Consider the following 16672-nt stretch of genomic DNA (forward strand, 5'->3'; position numbering starts at 1 on the left):
ACTTGGTCCAGGATTTTCTGCTGAACCCAAATCAAGTGTCGCATGTCTCATTTAAGAAACTCTGTCTAAACTTTTCCCTCACTCTTGAGTTTTTTTTAGTCTACTGAACCAAATTGTCACCGTTTGCGTCACAACCTAGTATACTGAATCCATGTGACCTGAAATTTGACATCCTTTGCTTATTACAACTCCACAACTTGCTCTAGATTTGCTTCTGAAACTAAAAGAATGGCTGATTGTCTTATTTGAGGAACTCTGTCCTTGATGGAAACTTTCCATAAAAGGTTTCCGACTAAATTTTGTCCTCGGTATTAATTCTTTTTAACCTATCGCACCCAATTGTCATTGTCCAAAAACAAATTTTCTTCAAGTCACAATGGATTCAGATCTGAACATCCTGACACAGAAAGCATGCTTAGATTCCATGTGACCCTACATTTGATGCCTGTTGTAAAAATAATGCCCATAACTCTGCTTAGAAACAATAGAAAAAATACTTCTATTATTAAAACTTGATAACTCAAAAGAATGGACTCACATCTCTGCCCTTGATAAAATACTTTCTATTAGCATCCAATTGTCAATGTTTGCACAAAAATACAAACTCTTTCTTGAAATCACAACATAGTCAAGTCTGAACCAGATTCGAGGCTAAAATCTGCTTATTTCATCTCTAAACTTGCTTTAGAATGATTAGGCTTCAAAGTTTTCTCAAGTGTCAAAGTAATGCAGTGAGAGCTGCCTGTGCGTTCATGGGTACATCACCAACAGGAAGTGCTAGTAACTAAATTGGCACATGATCCAGTTGTGCAGATTCTTTGTGACTCTACATTTGATGTCCATCTCAATAGAATGTCCATACATCCACTTATTATAACTCCAAAACTTGCTTTAGAATTGTTATGTTGTAAAGTTTTCTTAAATGTCAAAGTGATGCAGTGATAGTTCTCTGTGCATCCATTAGTACGTGATAAACAAGTAGTCCCAATAGCTAATTCGGCTACCTTTTGATGGATCCAGTTGTGTAGATTCCATGTGATCCTACGTTTTTGCAAAAAGAAAAGAAAACTGCCCTAAATCCCTAAATCTGCTTATTTTAACTCCAGAACTTGCTCTAGAATCACCACGTTTTAAAGTCTTCTCAGGTTTTCTTTGCATTCATTGATACATCACAAAAAGGAAGTTCTAATAAGTAATTCGGCATAGTTTTTGATGGATGTGCAAAATCTAAGCAAATACAGTCTAAATCGAGGAATTATTTTGATATTTTATGTTTGTGTGTCTCCAAAGCATTATGGGAAGTTGAGTGTAGTTTCACAACATATAAGTAAGATAATCACCTTAGTTTTAGAGTGCACTTTGTGAGTATTTCTTCACTTGAACAGTGACACTGTCTTCTTTTCGCCAGCCTTGCCACATCCAGCGCGTATAAATACATATATAATAAAACATTAATATTAAAATTTGCCCTGGGTTGAAAAGACATACAGACAAAAAACTCAAACTGTTAACAATATTTTTCCATTATAACGGTCTTAAAAATTGATGGACGCTCAGGATTCATTCTGAAAATAACAAAGCCACCTGTCTGCAGCTGTTGTCACTGGCTCTGGCCTTCATCTTCATCTCTGACTTCCTGCCCTCGACTTCCTGTCCGCCGAGGAGTGTTTGAGAGGCTTGAGGTGGAAAGTGACCCCTAGGGCACAGACCCCAGATCAGATTATGTTCACGCTAATCCTGACCTCCAGCGTTTACAGCGAGACGGTCAGCGCTGTGTGCTGTCAGTGCAAACCCTCCGTCTTTTAACACAAGCTGACAAAGTGAGCTGGAAAAGCTGATATAAATTACAACATTTTGCTCGAAAAACGTTTTATACCGCGGATGCATTCAGCTGGAAATTAACTTCCTTGACCTTGCAAGTTTGTCAGCTTCTGAAATGGGTTTATAAAATAGTTTCAGGAACGAAATATGCTCAAAATAATTAGAATTGTGTTGCCTTTATGGAATTTCTGAGCAAGTAAACAATTTTTTTTCAGCATATTGAATAAAATAAATGCATATGCAGACTAGATCTGAAGCTCCCCTTTGACTTTGGTATGTTGTTTACTCCTCTTATGGCGATTCTTCACAATGAAGAAGCAAAATACATAGATACTTGTGTGGTGAAGAGAATCCTAAAAAGGCAGAAATTGACTTTCTCTGTGAGTGAAAAAGCAGTTTTTTTTTGTTTTGTTTTTAAAGGTTCAAGGCTACTGTTTGGGTGCACACATGTTTTTGCTTTTTTTTTTGCGCGCGCTCCACCAGCCGTCGCCTTCAGCCCATTTGATGCACAGTTGCGTGACTGCAAAAAAATGTGAGCCCTTGGAGTGAGTCATTTTCTTGGGGATGAAGTGTGACATTGTGTGGCGGCGCTTGAATGTATGGCTCTGTGTTTGCGGCTGTGTGTTTGTACAGCGGAATTGCATCTTTCTGCGTGATTCATGTTAAATATTGGTACAGGCCGGTGTGTGCTGTATACGGGGGGCGGCTTATTGCAAACGTCTGTTGGCTGACATGTGAGCTACATCGCTATATGTGCATTTTAGAGATGACTCTTGTTTTTCCTGCATGGAACTCATTACACATTCTACACATGTGGTGTGATTTACAGTGCATGTTCGGTACATAAGTGTGATTACATGGATGCATGTAGGGTGCTACGTGTTGCTTTTTTTTTTTCCGAGAAGTGTGCTGATTAACATTTGAGCTCATCTGTTGGAGGATTTGGCCCTCACCTTGATAACACGCCCTGTCGCAGCAGCAGATAACGCTTGCCGACCTTTCCCCCACCCTCCACCTCCTCCTCCTCCTCCTCTTCCTCCGTGCTTGCTGACAATAAATGCTCACATACTGTAAAACAATGAAAGAGTGCTTAGGAGCTGTAATGGAAAGCTAATTCTGTAATTAGCCCCGCTGATTAGCCTGCAGGCCCCTCCCACGGTGGACCCTGCGAGTGTGTCAGGTGTTGACTGTAAACCAAAGTCCTCATAAGACTCGCTGGGAGTTATCTGGTGAAAAGTTAACACACAACAATGCTATATATTGATGTTTGTATGTGGAAAATGGGCAGCAAAAAGGGGCGATTGTTGATGTGTGATGTGTTGATGTGGATTATTAAACCAGAGGGTGGGATGGGGAGCTTATCCGGCTGGCTGCTTGGCATGTTGTAAGATGTGTATTAAGTTTTTTTTTTTTTTTCTGTTTGAGAGGAGGGTTAACAGTGCCAATCCCTTCAGCTGACTGTCAGTGGATGAAGAGTGAAGAGAAATTTACAAGAAGAGAGCTGGGGGTCTCTCTCTCTCTGTGTCAGGGCTGTAAAAAAAAAAGCTCATTGGTTGACTTGGAAGTGAGGCAGCAGGGGGGGAGGAGGCAGGCAGGGTGGGAGAAAGGGGGTGAGGCAAGATTACAGCTTTATCTTGTCATAGTAAATTAACACGGTGGCGGAGAAGCGCTCAGCCACACACTGACCTCTTCATTCCGCCTGCCTGTTCGGCTTTGGCTCGGCCGCTTTACCTGCAGCTGCACACTCAAGAGTGGAGAACTGCAAAAAAAAGAAATGGAAAAAGCCTGAAAAGGTGGTCGGACAATTCCCTTTTTTAAAGAAAAAAATTTGTTTTCTTTATCCGGCCGTGGCTGAAGAATAGCGATGCTCATAATGCTGTGCAAATGAATGTAGTTTAGCTTTAAAAAAGAGTGTTTTATTGAATGTGAAGTTGCATAGGTGCAAGCCTTGATTGGATAAGTTCAAATGCATGATGGGAAGGATTCTAGCAGCAGTTCGGCTAACCAGTGAAGTTATGGAATTATCATACCAGGACACTTTTTTTATTATTATTATTCCTCTTGCTTGCTTTCTTTTTAAACCATCTTTTTATGTTTATGTTTGCAGATCCTTGCAAAAAAAAAATGTTTTCACATCAAGCATCTTCTCTCATCAATGTGTTAATGGACAAACACTAATTATTTCATTAGCAGGCGAGATGCAAAAACTATAAAGATATTTCATTGAGCATTATTTTCTTATTCATTTTTCCCTCCACGAGCTCCATCTTCCCCTCTTCTTTTTTTCTGTGTGTGTATAATTTGTATGTGTGATTATGTGTGTGTGTTCATGTGAATTTGACAGATTTAACACAGTCATTGAGCAGTCTTGAGACACAGTGGTCACACTTAATTTCTCATGCCAGTGATGCACTAATGAATCAACACACGCTTGCCTGTCAACAGTGAGGGGTCGTGGTAAAATATACTGTCGTGCATTTTAGCCAAACTGCTATTTAAAATACAGCGGCGTGTTTTTGAGATAAGGACGAGGGCAAGTGTGTAATTCCTGGACAATGACTTAAATAGACAATTAATGGTGTTTTTTTATATAAATTCTGAATAACTATCTATGCACCACAGTGTTTTTTTTTTTAAAATCTGTGGGTCAAAATTTTTGGAACACACCGAGCAGAAGAAGTATTGTGCGCCGGCTTGTCCCAGCCTGAGGGACCCCCGAGTCAAAACTGACAGTGTCTGTGTTTAGCCGTGGCATGTAAAGGGATTTGCTTGCGAGTGTGTGTGCGTTTGGCAGTGCGCGTTAAGTGTATATGGCGGCGAGATTGGCAGCTCTGGCGCTGAGCTGAGTCTCGCCCCCCTGCAGGAGCGATCAGTGACATTCTCCTGGTGTGTATTTGTGTGCATGTATTTTAGTTGAGCAGCTGTTTCCAGTTTTCTTCCTACTTGCCACATTGTCCATGCCTTGATCCGCAGCGACGCGCCAAGCATCAAATATTGTTTTTTTACACCTTGCACAGCCCGAGACATGTCAGGCTATGGCACAGAAAAAAAAAAAAAAAAAGAAGGGAGAGTTTCCTCTTCAGTCGGGAAAGAAGGGAGAGAGAGAGGGAGGAGGGAAAAAAAGAGAGAACATGAACAGCGGCATCTGTGCTGGCTGTAGGAAAAAAATAGCATTTGGGTTTGTTTTTTTTTTTGGCAAGAGTTAAGTGTTTTTAAACCAACCTCCCCTCACAGATGAGCTTAAGAAGACAAAAGTTGTTTAATTCGGTTCCATTGCAGAGGCAGTAAAAGGATAAAGAGAGTGAGGCGCAATTTTTACTTTGTTCCAGTCATTTGGAAGAGAATTGACATCTGCAAACTAAAGGCAGAACCGCCCACACTTCGCCAGCCTTGCCACATCCAGCGCGTATAAATACATATATATATGCAGACGCTCACATTTTACCAGCACACACACACCTACGGGCGATCGCGGTGTCACACATATATGGCAAAAATAAAATTTAAAAAAATCTCGCACGCATGCACCCAGAGAGGAGGGCATGAACAGTTTACAGTAGCCAGAATTTCTGTTTGTACTCATGAATAAATGCATGTTGATGAGGAGGGGGGGTGAAGTTTTGCGACCAGGAAGCATGAGTGACATCGGTTTACAATAGTTTTTATTTTTTGATCCCTGGACTTTGGATTAGAGAGGTTTGATTGAAGCGATTTAAGTTGCCTTCGGGATAAAAGTCTGCCTGTCTGACTTCACACATAAATAATGTCACAGGCCCCTTCTAATGTACAAGGTCTTTGAAGAAGCTTCCCTGCTAATTCCCTCTGATTGGGAAATGACCTTCATTGTTGGACGCAGCCAGATGACATCTCCCTGGCAGCTTTTCTGCAAAGAGATCCTCCAACTCCCTCCATCCATCCATCCTCCTCCTCCCCCCCTTCTCTCTCTATCCTCTCCCTCCCATATTCTTGTTCTGTTTGTTTTGTTTGCACGACATCTTTCTCGAAAGAAAGAGTGCGGCTGTTTTAAGTAGGCGCTGGATTAGATAAATGGGATGTGACAGGTGTGACCGCTGCCTTCAAGACGCCTTGCCTTTCCCTTCTTGCTCCCCTCTTTTTCCTCCGTCGCGGATCTCTCTGTCAACTCTCTCTGGTTTCCTCTAATAACATCTCTTCCCTCTCTCTTTCTTTCTTGCTTTTTTTCTTTCTTTGACTGTTTTTTTTACATGCTTCTCCCTTTTTCTGTCTCGTCGCATTTGCATGTCGTTGCTGGTGCCTGATGCAACTTGTAAAATCGCCCAAAAAATCCGCTCATTTTTTGAAGTCTTGAGATTTCCCTAATCTGGAGAAAGGGGTGAGGGGAGGAAGAAAGTGACAAAGGAGAGTAAAACGAAAAAAAAAAAACACTTGATCAGGTGGCGAGAGGAGAAGTCTTTTAAAGGCTTTCAGATCGCAAGAAAACTTCTGTTAACAGCCTCATCACCCCCATCATATATATGTGTGTGTGTGTATATATATATATATATATATATATATATATATATATATGCAACTGTTCAGGCCTTGTCATTGCTGCCACAATCTGTCCCTCTGCTACAATGCATGTGCAAGAATGCCAAGGAGAGAATTAGTGAATTATTGAGTGTACTGACTTATTCAGAGAGAGAGAGAGAGAGAGAGCCAGTGAAGTGTCGAAAATGCCAAGTGATAATGGTCCGCTGTACCTCTCCTACAGTGTTTGACCACTGACAATGAAAGCATCCTCAATACTGAATACCTCCTTAGTAGAACCACAGAAGAAAAAAAGTGATTTGTCTGCTCAAACAGCTCAAATGTGGAGTCATCTGATGACTTCATCGTGGACTGTGATCTCGGTATTAAGTTCCACTTCCAGCGAGTTAATGATTATTGAGTAACCTCTGCCTTTAATACGCCACGATGTGCATTAATGTGGCTGGAATGTCCCAGTGTGACGCCCACACGGGGAGAAACACCTACAGCATGTGTGCCACTGTCCCAGGTGGCATGCCCCATACTGTAGTGAGATTAGCCAAAGATTAACCCTGTGGACCATTGACCCTGCTGTCTGCAAAAAGGCCCGAGCTGTTCGCCTCCGATTGTCTCTGCAATCGAGCGGCCCACCTGAGGTCACCTCGGAGCGCCTACGTCGGTTATTGCATACATGTTTGTGTGACCAGATCGCGTTCTGGAAAAGCCGCCGGCGTCCTCCCCTCTCACTGTCACTGTTAATTGGGCTGAGCCAGCATTAGGCCTCATAATGCCGGCTGCAGAAACAAACATAGGTTTTATTGGTTCAGAGATTAAGACTCTAAAAGTTACTTACCACTCAGCTGCTTCTGCTTCCAGCGTAGGTAATCGTTTGAAAGGGGAACAATAAACTGAAGATAAGATTGTGGAAGAAGCAGAGAGTTAAGTGGGGAAAAAATAGTATTTACTGCACAAAGTGTCATTAAACCGAGCATGTTGAGGGCTGTAAACTTTATACACACAACAGCAGGATAATTATTCCTTATGACAGCTTGGCAAAAGGCTCTACTTTAAACTGTATACATTATATTTTGTTGCCGTCATGCTCTGGTAGAATCCTTTTTTTAGTCCTTTTATAAGTTTATGGAAATGATTTGACATAGCTCCAGAGCTTTGTTGTTGTTTTTTTGTTTGTTTGTTTGTGATGCAAGTTGCATCTTCAGCATTAATTGTCATGAATCTCAAGACAAAAAAGTAAAAAGCCCGAAAAACTTGGGCGCGGGATTTGGTGCTGCGGAGTTGGACGTCCCTCAAAGCGAGCCATCGAAGGGCTTTGTAATGAAGAGTTAACGTTGACACTTAAGAGTGCTGCGGAGTCTTTTTGCTGCTGTTTCATGTGCCGCTTCTGTCAAGTACCTCCAAGTCAGTCAAATGCAGATTCCAGAGGACGTAAGAAGGAAAGAAGAAGAAGAAGTATGCCCTAACTTGAGATAACTGGCCGGGGATGAAAGTTGCAGCATTGGGCTATAAGAAGGGGAGATGGGGAGAATAAAGGGAGCAAAGAGTAGCAAAGAAGCATGGAGATAATGAGCCAGCTCCTCCCAGATCTATGCTTCGTTTTCCTTTTTCTGCTCTTTGTTTCTTGCAAATTTTCCACAACCAATAATTTCCTTTTCTTCCAGGAGCAGGATGGCACTAAGGGGAGCTCGCTGAGTCCGTACCCCCAGCACAATGCTACCTCACCGGGCAAAGAGGAGGGCGGAGGCGGCGGGCGGCCCTGCAGCGACGGGGGCTCGGCCGGCGGCACCCTGGGAACCCCGGAGAGACGCAAGGGCAGCCTTGCCGACGTGGTGGACACACTGAAGCAGCGCAAGATGGAGGAGCTGATCAAAAACGAGCCAGAAGGTCAGTGATGAAAGAGGTGGAGAGGCCAGATGTGCAAATCTGCGAGTCCATCTCTGCACTTTTCTTTTATTACACTGCTTTTCTTTTCTTTCTTTCTTTCTTTCTTTCTGTCTCATTTGCTCTCTCACGCTTTCCCTCTGTTATGAACCCACACACATTCAGATGAGAGGCGAGCCTTTGTTTTTCCAGCACACAGACAGACAGCATCAGCTGCTCGGGCCTATTGTCCACCACGCTTTGCATATTTATCACAACCTGACAAATAAGATGTGTGCGCAAATGTTCGTGTGTGTGTGTGTGTGTGTGTGTGTGTGTGTGTGTGTGTGTGTGTGTGTGTGTGTGTGTGTGTGTGTGTGTGTGTGTGTGTGTGTGTGTGTGTGTGTGTGTGTGGCGGGTGTGTGGCGGGTGTGTGAAAAGCCTGCGAACATACTTGGGTGTATTAACAACTCTCCAAATGTTTCCCCAGCTACAATTTCAAGGAAATGCTCACATTAAAAGCGTCTTTTCAGCCCAATAAGAAGTGCATCACCTCTCCCAGTGCACTTCGAGCCCTCTGATAAAGAGTTCACACACTGTCGAGGAAGCCAAGCTGCAGTCTTGCCCAGGGCCTACATAGCTTTAGCTCGATTAGCCCCCACATTTCATTCTCAGATTTAGCCTCGGGCTAACAATTGGAGTCAAGAAACGAGATAAAATTAGCCCACGGCCAATGCTAATTTCCACTGGGCATATAAATGGGGGCTTATGTCACTATGAAATGCATGTAATAGTGATAATGTGATACGGATATCGCTAGCAGGTGTCCATCTCCTTTTGGAAGATGGGATAATATAAATAACATGGTGCTTTATTGGAGGGGGTTTCATGTGTGTTGGAAGTCAGTGACAGTTTGAAAACAGGTTCATGAAGCTGACTGGGATGGAATGGCCTGTTTAACCCTCTTAACTTAAACAGTTTCCTGGCGTTTTTCTCACTGTGCATTCATTTTTCACTGCAATTTAAAGTCCCGCCCCTCTATGGAAACAGCACAACCATGATTAGAAGTGAAGAGAACTCAGAAATGTATTTTAGTGCAGCCTAACAAATTTATAATCTCATGAATCAATAAAAAATTTTTGCAAAATACAAAAAAGCATACAAGTGTACATAGGTGTTACCAATACTGTGAAAAATGATTGCATATTATGGATTTTCTTCTACTTGTTTCCTATCTGCTCTGTGTAAATATTTTGCAGTGGAGCCAAAAAGTCCCTGAATTTTTGTCACATCAGTGTTGCTTTCAGCTGAGTCACTAATGGCTTCACAGTTGCACCAAAAAGTGCAGACTTTTTTGTTTTTTACAGAATCTGTGTAGTGCAAACGCTTTATTTTTGGTACTTTTTTAAAGCCTAACATGTATAATGAAGTGATTTTTATGAACATTCACGATTCTAAGCTTAGATTGGATTGATTTTCCCAAAAGGGTTCTTAAAGTTCTGAAGATTATTTCTGTTTTTATAGTTTCTGACTTAGATTTTTTTTTAAAGACATCTCTTTCAGACCCACTAGTGGGTTTTGTTGGTTCAGAGGGTAAATCAAAGCAGATTCGAGGTCGTCAGAGATCCAAAATTGCTAAGATGGACCGAATTAAACTATAGAAACTAAATCTTTGATAAAGACACATGAAGTTTCAAGCACAGACACACCTGAAATATAATACAAACTACATTTTTTAGTATTTATTTACTTGCTCTGCTCCAATCGCCCACACCTGCCTACCAAAACCCAACTCTTCTGAGGTTAGACTTACTGGGACCCAACTTGGGTCAAGCCTCACTTCCTCACAACCAAGTGGTCCATTGAAGACCTCTGAGGCAGAAACAACCACCAGATCAGATCATTCTTTTCTTTTACTTTATAAATCCATTGCTGCAGAGTTTTGTACTCAAACATTCCCCAAAACTCGCAGAACTCGAGCCCGAGTGACACCCTGCCCAGAGAGGTGAAAGAACAGCACAGCGAGCACGTTGTGTATTTGCCTTTAAGTGTAGGTGCGTTTTATGTGTTTGCGTTCCCCCTCCGGCACATCAACAGGCTTTCATTTCAAGCTGCGATGTGCTAACCTTATTTTCCAGGCTTTTCTGTAAGGGTTCTTTTTTTTTTTTTTCAAAAGCAGCCGAGACTGCTGGTCAGCTCTCGCCGTCTGGTTGTTTTTATTCCAGTCGATAGAGAGGCCTGTTGTGGCACATTTTGCAAAAAAAAAAAAAAAGAGGAAAAAACTGGACTGTTTGTCGAGCTGAGCTGTAATTGAGGTGTGTTTTGGGTTGTTCGCTGCTTCGCTGGACCTCATGAACCGGCTGCACAGGAAAAAAAACAACAATAATGGATCTTTATGAGTCAGCCAGTGCAGAGAGGGAAAGAGATGGGGGAGGAAGAGGGAGGGAAAGACAGAAGGTAAAAGGAAGGAAAAGTGAAGGAGAGAAAGAGCAGTGTCTTCACAGACCCCATTAGCACAGTGCCACAGTGGAGCGGCATCCAAACCAACCCGGAGCATTATCTGCCCTTACGTTTAAATGAAACGCGCTAACAAAAGGCCTGAGCGCCTCCAGACCCCAAAAAAAGAGAAAAGAACCAAGCCAAGCAAGAGAGAGAAAGAAAAGGGAAGATGAAGAGAGGCAGAGGGAAATGGAGAGTGGTGGGGAGGGGAGGGCATGACGAGGGGGCAGTATTGAACGCGAGATAGAAATCCCTTTTTTCTGTGCCCGGCTAGCTATTGTTTGGCTGTGTGGCTCACAAAGGCCATTAGCAGCAAACAGCAGGTTGGGATGAAAATTTAATGAAGGCTTTAATCATTATGAAAGGCCTGGAATATTACTGCTCCCTCTCTTTCTCTCTCTCTCTCTCTCTCTCTCTCTCTCTCTCTCTCCTTTACACTCTGGCTGGATCAATGATACGCACACACAAAGTGTAGGAACATTAACACCAGGAGGGATGCGAACAAGGGGCGCCAAAGACACGAAATGGGTCAGAAAACGATAAACATCTCGTATCGAAAAGGCAGCCCCTGAGCGAAGACATCTCACATGCACTGAGGAACTTTTTGCTGCTCTACTTAGGCTTAGATGAATGGCGAGCGGCGGATACTGGGTCAACGTGTGTGCGGTTAAAGCCTCTGGGAGCATGTATGCTTGTGTATTTGCATATGTATTTGTAGGAGAATGTAGTGGGGATTGTGCTTAGTCGCATGCGTGTGAAAGTGTGTGTTTGTGGCCCTTTAATAAATGACTCGCCCGTGCTGTCCCTCATGGCCTGGCCCGAGCGTTGCACCGCCGCTCCCTTTGCTCCATCCATTCATCTCCCGTCCTTACCCCACCGGCCACCTGCTACCCGGAACGCCACTACATATATGTTGCTGCGTTTTTAATAAATTCTGCCAGTTGCGTGTTCATCTGGCCGGTTCGTGCTGGAGAGCGTTGCATGTGTCATGAGGTGGACTAATGAGAGCAGAGTGCAAAGCGTTGCGGGAGGCAAGGGGTCGAGAGGAGAGTCGGTGTTAAAGCCCAAGAGGGATGCCGGCGCGTATACACACCTGTGTAGCGTGAAAACACACACACACACACACACACACACACACACACACCTGGTCTCTTCGTTTAAACCCATGTGACCTCGGCGACACGGAGCACAGCCCTGTGGTAATCTATTAGCCCAGCTGTAGGAAAGGAGACACCAGAGAGATGTCATTCACAGATAGATAGATATATAGATAGATGGATAGATGGATGGATTTTATGTGCAGCCAAAAAGAGAAGAAAAATTAGGGGAATTAAAAGGAGGAGAAACATCACTAAATGGGGCACAGATGTTCGTCGCGGCCCCTGGAGTGGTGCCTCCACTGCCCTGGACTTTCACCAGACACTCAGCCTCATTCCTCCTCTCTTCCTCTTCTCTCTTCTCTCCTCGTCTCGCTACATGGCAGCTTCGACTGTAAGTGGCTCACACATTAAGTGCCAGCTGAGCTCCATCTCTGGACCCGTCTGTTGACCCTCTGCTACCCAGCCACAGCTACCCGTCGCTGGGGCGCTCCGCGGCCTCTGGGACTTTTTATGTTTTCTTTCTTTTTAGTTATAGCCTCAGCTGGAAAAGGGAATAAACAAAGGTTTCTCTGCCACAGCTCTGTGTGTGTCTTGAGTGAAGCTACTGTACGGATTTTTATTTTTTTTGTCTGTCTGTTAAGCTGAACCTTTAGACGTTGTACCCTTAACCCTCTCAATTCCAAGCAGTTTATGGTTTGTTGTCTCACATTTTTACTCACTGTGGGCTCATTTTTCACTGCAGTGTAAAGTCTTGGACTTCTATAGAAACAGCACAAGCATGACTAAAAGAGAATTCAGAAATTTCTCCTGTGCACTGACACAGAATGCCATAAATCATTAAAATAAAAGTTGAATGTCTGTGATATTTTTTAATTGGAAATAATGGAGTCAACACGTAAAACATTTTTCAAGTCCTCATGGGCTTTACCAATGCTAGAAAACATGTTTTCTCAACATGCTATAGATATTTCACTGACAACTTAGATTTATATTTTGATTCCATACTTGTCCTCTCCGCTCTTTGTAAACACAGCCTGCAGTTCAATCCAGTTCAATCAAAAAGTCCCCGAGTTCTTGTTACATAACTGATGGTTTCAATCAAACCAATAATAGAGCCACAATTGTGCAAAAGACTGCTGAATTATTAGATTTTTACACGTTTTTCTTTAAGTAAATGGTTGACTTTTGGTCACCTTCTAAATGACACGTAGAATTTAGCGATTTTTATGAAATATCACACTTTCAAGCTTAAATTTGGTCAGTTTTTCTGATGGAGCAGCACAAGATACATAATTAGTTCAAGGACCATGTAAGAGTTGAAAAAACAGTCATTATTTTATGCTTTTATGGCTTCTATCTCTGATAAATGGTGTCATTTTGGCTTTTTTTTAATAACAAGCTTTTCAAACTTCTCAACACATTTTGGGGGTCAGAGGTTTAACAAAATCTTTCTTTATGCCAAAACAAAATCCAGAAATTCTCGAGAAAATGTCTTTAAAATCACTGCTAGTGCTATAGAAGACAGCACAAGCCATAACTCTGCGCTGAGCTCGATCGTGTGTCTTTAATGGTCACTTGTATTTCCCGGCGGTCGTGTTGTCAGGGTCAACAAATCCCAATATTGTCGTTGTTTCGCTGAGCCGGGGTGCAGCTCCGGGGTCAGACCTTTGCCTCCATACTTTATAGTCATGATTTGGAAGCACGTGCGGAGAAACAAGAGACACACTCATGCACACACACACACGCACGCACACAAACCTCGCCGGCAGACACGGTGCAGGTTTACAGCTGCGCCGGCAACCTCGAGGTCAACCAAAATGGTGTTTTACGGCTGAGCGTGCACGCTGCTCTCCGATGGCGCTCCGAGGCGATGGTTTCCGTACTGAAAATGCCAACTCAGTGACAGATGTCACACAACAACACACTGCGACGGACACATGTACACACACACACAGCACTTCATCTATTTTCAAGGCATGGCGGGGGGAACCCAGGGCTTGCTTTTAGAGAGCACTGAGGCATTTTATAGGACAGCACTTAGGCGAGGCCATTGTGCCACACAAGCACACAGTGGCCGGAGCTCCCTCACGCCTCCGTACACTCCAATGGGTGACAATGGGAAGGGCGGATACATTCTGCCAAGAAGAAGGAGAGAGAGAATGAAAAGGGAGGAAAGAAAAAGGAGCCGGAGAAGTGGAGGGATCGAGGCAGTCTCTCGTTCATCCGTCCATCAGCTCCCCTCCTCCTCCTCCTCCTCCTCCTCCTCCTCTTCACTTTGCTTAATCCTTCTTCTTCTCTGCTATCTGGGGGGTTACGTCAAACACACTATAAACATCAACAATGGCATATAAAAACCCTCGTAAGTCATCACATGGACCTCCGATTTTTAAGCACAGGTCCCTGAGGGGGAACTTGCACATAAGTGTATCCACGCACGCACACACACAGCAGCAGGTTCACAGCCTTAGCGTGGGAGCGGGCGAATGTCTTTATGTGATTTCCACCCTTTGTTGGTAATTAGTTAGTTGTATAAATTAACATGAAGTGCAGCAGGACTCTCACAGCCATTGTTTGTCGCGATTATTCTTCTCACGCTGGGGAGAAAGGAAAAAAAAAGGGAAGGCGAGTGAAATGAAACAGAGGGGGAGGTTGAAAGAGAGAATTGTTTCTTGCTTTTTCCTTTTTTTCACTCTCCCAATTCACTAAAAGCAAGAACGAGAGAAGCGAGAAAAAGCGAAGATTTTTGTCCTCCTGCTCGCCAATTAAAGTGCTCTAAATACCCGGTCAACATACGCTAAAGAGAAGTTGACATCACGCTTATGAGACTTACTCTGCCTTGAACCTTTTCGCTAAGGAGATTTGAACTCCATGTGTTGTTTTTTTTTGTGCTTTGCCACGTATTTCCGTGACCTGGTGGAGAAAAAGAGAGAAGAAGCAGCCTGCAGTGGTGAAAAATCAAACATTTCTTTGCTTAGAAGGATCACAATACTGGGAAAAGAAAGATCATTTTCAAGCAACAAGGTCATGCTTCATGTCAGTTGTTGTCCAATTCCTCTTTTTATTTATCATTCTGTGCACTTTTCCGGGTGTCATTGTGTCAGTTAACTTCGCAGGGTTTGTTGGGGGATCATCATGGACATGGCTCATAATTCAAATCGAGTCAATTCGGGAGTTTTTTTTCCCTTTCCCCCTTTTGTGGCATGAGAAACAGGCAACGTCATGGGGCGAACCTGAGGCCTATTGTGGGGCCGGCCATTGTTGGCTTGATGAAAGGCGCATTCAAGTCACTTTTTCTTATTGAATTGTTTTGCAGTCCCGCTTTTCAGCATTGCATTCTCTCTCTGAGCCTTGCACGAGACAATCGGTGGGGATGAAACTCCCCTTTTCTTACCATTCTTCCCAGTCCAGATGAGCGATATTAAGGAGATGAATGGTATGCATGCATGTGTGTGTTGTTTTTTTTTTTTTTCTTTTTTGGGGTATTGGGGTGGGGGAAAGAGAAGGAAAGCAGTGCCCCAGCTTTTGTCCAATACATGAACATAAAGGGGCTTAGACAGAGGAGAGAGGATCCTGTGGTTTTTCTGAAGGTGTGTGTGTGTCTGTGTGTGTTATTGGCCCCCCGGCGGGGCATTAAGTTAAGGACAAAAGGCTGGAGGTTCATGAATCAGCCGGAGCTTCCATAGCTTAGCTGCTGTGACACAGTTTACAGTACAGAGTGTGCAAGAGACTACCTGGTGGAGGGTTTATATATGTGCATGTCTTTACGTTTTGGATGTATTTCATGCATAGTATATGAATATATTTGGAGTTGCATAAAGGCCTCCCAGATATTAGACGGACCCCAGTGTTCTGGCTACCCATTCACTCCCATTCAGCATCACATCCCATGACCAAATCAGCAGAATCCATGATTTATCTATTCAGCTTTCTCATAAACTCTCTTCATTTGCACACTTGTTTTTCCGTCCTTTTCTCTTTATTTTTTTTCCCCCTTTCTCACTCTTTTCTCCTCCATTCCCATGGAGAGTCGCAGGAATGTTTTTATGCTGCAAAATGGCTGCAAGATTAATGAGTTTTTGTGCAGAGTGTGCTGACTTTCATTCGTCCCCTCAATTTGCTTTATCAAAAGGATATGAAATGCGGCGAAACATCTCGAGAACTTTTCACTGAGATACTTAAACCACAAAAAATAAAAAATAAAAAAACTCCTGAGAAACATTGTGAAGAAGCAAAAACTGCTGTTTGGAGTTCAACCAGTTTCTTCAAAAGGCCAGATGACTGTACCCTCCAACGTTTTTACTTTGCGCGAGGTTAGCTGACAACTTCGACAGTCTTCCATTAAGTAGTTTACCGACATAGCAGCAGTTACTTTTGTGAGTAGGTGGATGTCGCATATTTGGAATGAAATCCTTGATTTTTTTTTTCTCATCTTGACACGATGCCATAACGAAATATAAAAAGGTATCACTTTGCTGCAAGGTTTCCAAACGTTTCCATTAACATGCAAATTTTATAGTGTGTCTGCATGAAGGCATCTCGGAGTTAACTTTAAAATAATGAGCGGAGGAAGTGCAAGTTTATCACAAGTTGTGCATTCATGTTGTTTAATGCCATTTAAGCTGTGCATGTATATGAGTTTTCTTTTTAAGATTCTTTATTGCGAGGTCAGCTCGTTCCTTATCGTTTACCTGAAAGATTCCTGGGTTAGCGTAACTTTAGTTAGATGTTTTGCAAAAAGAAAAACTTATTGCTTCTTTCTCCTTCTTCTTCTATTGTGTGCTTGGCTTTAGTAAAATTTCACATTTTGCATGTTTACCAGACATCTACTTGAAGACTCTCTAGATTAGTGTTTAATGAGTTCCCTGCACGAATATGTACAAATACGA

The 16672-nt window shown here is 42.9% G+C and overlaps 1 protein-coding gene across 7 annotated transcripts in view; it reads left to right on the forward strand.

The window, feature by feature from the left end:
* sox5 (SRY-box transcription factor 5) overlaps positions 1-16672 on the forward strand; it is a 142894-nt gene that overhangs the window by 46429 nt on the left and 79793 nt on the right. For all 7 annotated transcript variants that reach the window (XM_051953450.1, XM_022217910.2, XM_022217934.2 and 4 more), the window contains one exon: positions 7989-8211. In XM_051953450.1, the coding sequence (XP_051809410.1) occupies positions 7989-8211 (223 nt within the window). The remainder of the gene's footprint in view (positions 1-7988; positions 8212-16672) is intronic.

This window comes from Acanthochromis polyacanthus, chromosome 1, assembly GCF_021347895.1.
Source record: "Acanthochromis polyacanthus isolate Apoly-LR-REF ecotype Palm Island chromosome 1, KAUST_Apoly_ChrSc, whole genome shotgun sequence".
NCBI lineage: Eukaryota > Metazoa > Chordata > Actinopteri > Pomacentridae > Acanthochromis > Acanthochromis polyacanthus.